This window comes from Trachurus japonicus, chromosome 9, assembly GCF_045865225.1.
Source record: "Trachurus japonicus isolate A0001 chromosome 9, Traja_1.0".
NCBI classification, from domain to species: Eukaryota; Metazoa; Chordata; class Actinopteri; order Carangiformes; family Carangidae; genus Trachurus; species Trachurus japonicus.
Genome location: NC_140915.1, coordinates 2,157,453 through 2,162,616, shown reverse-complemented (window position 1 = coordinate 2,162,616; position 5,164 = coordinate 2,157,453). Strand labels below are relative to the sequence as shown.

Below are 5,164 nucleotides of genomic sequence, written 5' to 3'. Positions count from 1 at the left end.
TTAACATCAGCTTTATGATGAGTCCAAGTACAGATATGAAATGCAAAACATGACATGTAGTCAGATACTTACATTTTCACTGGGAAAATTACTTTGCAAAAATGATCAAAAAACCTCCGGTAGTTAGAAGACACTTTAGGAGTGAAGGCGGCAAAATAAGAAACAAACTAAACAACGGGGAACAAAAATGACATGTATGTTTTCAACTTTACACGGTCTAACATTCGGCTAATAAATAAAGCACTGTAAATAAGTATAAAGTGACTTTTACACTCACCAGAAATCCTCCTGTCCGGTGTCAGCGGCAGAATGACGGCAGCGAAGCGGGGCAGACAAGATGGCGGACGCTTGACACAAATACGGCTTCTGATTGGTCGCCAAAAGGCCCTGAAACATTGTGTGTCAGATTTGACACAATCACGGCTCCTGATTGGCCCTGACACACAATGTTTCACAGCCAATCAGGAGCCGTGATTGTGTCAAATCTGACACACAATGTTTCAGAGAAGAAGGCTTTGCCGGTAGCGCAAGGATGACACGCAAATTCGTGAAGCGTTTCCACATTTTGATCTGCCGGCCTTGTTGTGGTGCGGTTGTGTGCCTGTTGCATTTGTCTGGAATCACTGGTGTTGCTCGGTGGATTTCTCAAGGCATAGTCCAGGGTGGTGCATTGCCCGTGTGCCTGCCTCAGACAGTAGGTGGGTTTGGGCACCTTCACTGCCGTCCAAAAGCAGCGCAGCACACAGCCTTTGCTTCTTCGCTCGTGGTGCCTAGCAAAAAAAGACCTCCTCTGGGGAGACGGATCCTGATTGTCCTGTGGGGTTACTTTTGGCCACGTTCTGGTGAATTTGCTAAGCTTGTAAACAAGTCTGGGAGGGAGGCAGCAGCCAGAGCTGCTCTGATGGAGTCTCAAACTGTACATAGCAACAAAATTGAGGCAAATACACAAAAATGAGGAACGCTTCACGAATTTGCGTTTCATCTGAGGCACCAGCACAATCTTCTCTGTATCGTTCCAATTTCATGAAATGTGTTTGATAAATACAGATTTTTTTGTACTTACACACATTCTAAATTTCATTCCTACGACAGAATTTAGAACCTTTTCTACGCACTGTTGATAACCGTGCATACGCACAAATGTGTGCGTAAGAACATTCCCACGCAAAGTATGGAATTTATCAACTTGTACTTGTGCTTAGGAATGTGCGTAAATTTAAGCACAACTCTGACCATGCGTACACACAAAATCTAGTGGTAAAACAGTGAAACTACAAATAGAACCCAGTGGAGGAGTCACAGTGTTAAGCAATCTCAAACTTCACACATGTTCCCTGTTTCCTAATTTAAAAAAATTCTCAATTAGTAATTTAGCAGACATTTTGAATGATTGGTGTGACAAGCTATAAAAGTATGCAGGTAGATTTGTGTCATTATTATTCAATCAAAAATATATTTTCAATAAAAAAACACTTTCTTTCTTTGATTGAAAAGGTTTTTTTTATTAAAGTGAATGTTTTTTTTTATTGAAAATGGGCTGCCTTCATCAACTCCTGCTAACATTTCCATATTTCGCACATTCTGTGACAAACTGTAAACTGTTTTCTTGTCTGCAACAACATCTGTTGCACGTCTGTCCGTCCTGGGTGAGGGATCCCTCCTCTGTTGCTCACCCTGAGCTTTCTCCTGGTTTTCCCTGTTAAAAGGGTTTTCCATGGAGGTTTTCCTCAGTCGATGTGAGGGTCTAAGGACAGAGGATGTTGTTATGAAGCCATGTAAAGCCCTTTGAGACAAACTGTTTGTAAAAACGGGGTATACAAATAAAATTGCCTTGCCTTGCCTCCCTGCCCGTCAGCTTGAGCAGCTCTCTGTCTGTCCCTCTTCCTCACGTAAAGGACGGCGTTCTCCATCTGGGACCCTGGAGCTGGGGCCTTCCTCCGGAGGTAGTTGACGAATCTGTGCCAATCAGAGAGCTCGTTAGAAGAAGCTCATCACCACAGAAGCTACACAACTATTCAGTATTCACATGTTATTGCATCTTACCGGACTTTCTTCTTGTCCTCCGACTCGTACAGGCTCTGCAGGGTCTCATATTTGAAGTCCCCGAAGCCAACAAGGGCCTGTCCCTCCATACCGGGCTGGAGGGACTTTGCCCGCGCCTCCTCGAACGTACGGTGGAATCTGACTGCCTCCACAAAGTCAGCGTACGCCGAGGAGTAGCGGGCAATGGCGTCCTGTAAACTCACACAGAAGAAAAGCCGTCATCACTCCAATCACTGCGTTGTATGAATATTAAACTGATAACTGTGATTCTACTCTTATAGCTGTGTTGAATAAATATTAAACTGAAGACTGTACCTTGTTGGCCATCAGGGGGGACTGAGACCCTGTCCTCTCTCTCTCCTTCTGGTGGGAGGCGACCAGGTTGATGGTATAGCCCACGTCGTTCTCCAGGAGCCAGTGGAAGGTCTTCCCCTGGTACTTCCCAAACTGGACCTTCCACCGGCTCAAGACGAGGGTGGCGTTGGATGTGTCGCCACCCTCGGAGACGACGTGGGCCGTGGCCTCTGCATCCACCTCCTCATTCTTCTTGGCCCTGTAGCCCCCAGGCTGGGGGGCCAGGGCCAGGGCCTCTGCTGAGGCCTTCAGCAGGAGGGTCCCATTTGGGGCCCTCCTGAATGTAGGATGTTCCATCTAAGCAGCAAAGCAGATTAACATCAGCTTTATGATGAGTCCAAGTACAGATATGAAATGCAAAACATGACATGTAGTCAGATACTTACATTTTCACTGGGAAAATCACTTGCAAAAATGATCAAAAAACCTCTGGTAGTTAGAAGACACTTTAGGAGTGAAGGCGGCAAAATAAGAAACAAACTAAACAACGGGGAACAAAAATGACATGTATGTTTTCAACTTTACACGGTCTAACATTCGGCTAATAAATAAAGCACTGTAAATAAGTATAAAGTGACTTTTACACTCACCAGAAATCCTCCTGTCGGGTGTCAGCGGCAGAATGACGGCAGCGAAGCGGGGCAGACAAGATGGCGGACGCCTGACACAAATACGGCTTCTGATTGGTCGCCAAAAGGCCCTGAAACATTGTGTGTCAGATTTGACACAATCACGGCTCCTGATTGGCCCTGACACACAATGTTTCACAGCCAATCAGGAGCCGTGATTGTGTCAAATCTGACACACAATGTTTCAGAGAAGAAGGCTTTGCCGGTAGCGCAAGGATGACACGCAAATTCGTGAAGCGTTTCCACATTTTGATCTGCCGGCCTTGTTGTGGTGCGGTTGTGTGCCTGTTGCATTTGTCTGGAATCACTGGTGTTGCTCGGTGGATTTCTCAAGGCATAGTCCAGGGTGGCACATTGCCCGTGTGCCTGCCTCAGACAGTAGGTGGGTTTGGGCACCTTCACTGCCGTCCAAAAGCAGCGCAGCACACAGCCTTTGCTTCTTCGCTCGTGGTGCCTAGCAAAAAAAGACCTCCTCTGGGGAGACGGATCCTGATTGTCCTGTGGGGTTACTTTTGGCCACATTCTGGTGAATTTGCTAAGCTTGTAAACAAGTCTGGGAGGGAGGCAGCAGCCAGAGCTGCTCTGATGGAGTCTCAAACTGTACATAGCAACAAAATTGAGGCAAATACACAAAAATGAGGAACGCTTCACGAATTTGCGTTTCATCCGAGGCACCAGCACAATCTTCTCTGTATCGTTCCAATTTCATGAAATGTGTTTTTCCACAATAACATGTTGTGAAAATGTGAAAATGTTTGATTTTTGGTCAAAAAAAACTTTTCAGACACCCGCGAACGTTAAAAATCTTTGAAAAGATTTGAGGAACGCTTCACGTGAAGCGTTCCTCATTTTTGTTTATTTTAAGAGAAACGCTTCACGAATTTGAAATTCGTAAAGCATTCCTCATCCTGAGGATGACACGCAAATTTGTGAAGCGTTCCGCATTTTCATTTATCTGCGTGAGTTTTATTGTTAATGTCCAGTTATATACAGTTTTTGAAAAAATATATCCTGGTTGTCAATATATCCTGGTTGTCAAATCAAATCAAAAGACCAAACAGCCACCTTCACTACCGTCCAAAAGCAGCGCAGCGCACGGCCTTTGCTTCTTCGCTCGTAGGGCCAAGCAAAAAAAGACCTCCTCCGGGGAGACGGATCCTGATTGTACTGTGGGGTTACTTTTGGCCACATTCTGGTGAATTTGCTAAGCTTGTAAACAAGTCAAACTGCCAGAATATCACCATTGTAAATGTATGTGTAGATTAAAAATGGAAACTCGCGTTTTTGTAGCCAAAAGGCCTGTCTTTTCAGGCCAGGAGCGCTGGGGGGCGCACCGGTGGCAGGGGGTCGGGCCTCCTGACTGGGTATTAAAAGGGGGCCATCACACATGAGTCATTGTGCTGCCTCCACCTCCTCCACAGCGCCCCCCTCTGGCTCCTCGCTTGCCCGCTCCACTGTACGCCGCCGGATGTTACGGGCGGCGAAAGACCAGCAGCTCCTCTCCCTGGGCAGCGTCCTCCCAGCACCGGTCACTCCCTGCCTCCCGCAGAGGCGCAAAAGAATGAAATCTGGCCACGCCTACTACAAGGGGGACGAGTACTGTCAAAGGTCGTTGGGGAAAAAGGCCAAGACAGCAGAGAAGTGGTTGAGGAAACAGCTGTTGAAAAACATTTTGATTTTAAACATTTACAATCACTTTCAGCAACTGACAACTTGTTGATACTGCAGAGCTCGTCGTAAGAGTTGTAAGAGTTACCTTGCACCGTCCGTGGGCGGCGCAGCAGTCCCGGTCCACGTACAAGACCTGAGGAGGGGCCTTTCCGGCTTCTCGGTAGCGCCGCATAAGGTCTGCTGCCATGGGCAGGAGCCCGTCACCCTCGGACTCTGTGAGCACGGACATCAGCACCTGCCTGTGCTCGTTGCCCACGTTGGTGACCCAGGCAGCTGTTCCAGCGGCGCTACCCGCAAGTTTCTTTCCTTCCTCCTCTCGGCCAGCCAGAGGTCAACGGGGATGCCATCGTACAAGGCACAGTAAAGTGCTTTTTTATAAATGTATTTAAAGTCATACTGGCTGTGGCCATACTCCTTAGACTTAGGTTGGCCACAGCGCTGACATATTCTGAGTTTATAGGCTTTGT

General features: G+C 47.0%; 1 protein-coding gene, 1 non-coding gene and 1 pseudogene across 2 annotated transcripts; all 3 read right to left on the bottom strand.

Annotated features, from left to right (window-relative positions):
• Positions 1-273: 273 nt before the first annotated feature.
• LOC146980488 (uncharacterized) lies at positions 274-4,926 on the bottom strand. The gene is made up of 5 exons (XM_085787966.1): positions 4,783-4,926; positions 2,359-2,694; positions 2,044-2,234; positions 1,836-1,956; positions 274-387 (listed from the first exon to the last, which is right to left on the bottom strand). The coding sequence occupies exons 1-5, from the start codon at positions 4,924-4,926 to the stop codon at positions 274-276; spliced, it is 906 nt and encodes a 301-aa protein (XP_085644092.1).
• Positions 948-1,045, bottom strand: LOC146980490 (U6 spliceosomal RNA; annotated as a pseudogene).
• Positions 3,658-3,760, bottom strand: LOC146980489 (U6 spliceosomal RNA). The gene has a single exon (XR_015036713.1). It is a non-coding gene; the product is annotated as a U6 spliceosomal RNA (small nuclear RNA).
• Positions 4,927-5,164: the final 238 nt, after the last annotated feature.

Excerpts from the sequence above, each read along its gene's own strand:
- LOC146980488 (XM_085787966.1), bottom strand. The coding sequence starts at position 4,926 with ATGTCCGTGCTCACAGAGTCCGAGGGTGACGGGCTCCTGCCCATGGCA. Across the intron at positions 2,695-4,782 it reads CCGCCCACGGACGGTGCAAG|ATGGAACATCCTACATTCAG; the intron begins GTAACTCTTACA and ends TTTGCTGCTTAG. Across the intron at positions 388-1,835 it reads CTGACGGGCAGGGAGGCAAG|GGCCTTTTGGCGACCAATCA; the intron begins GCAAGGCAATTT and ends ACAATGTTTCAG.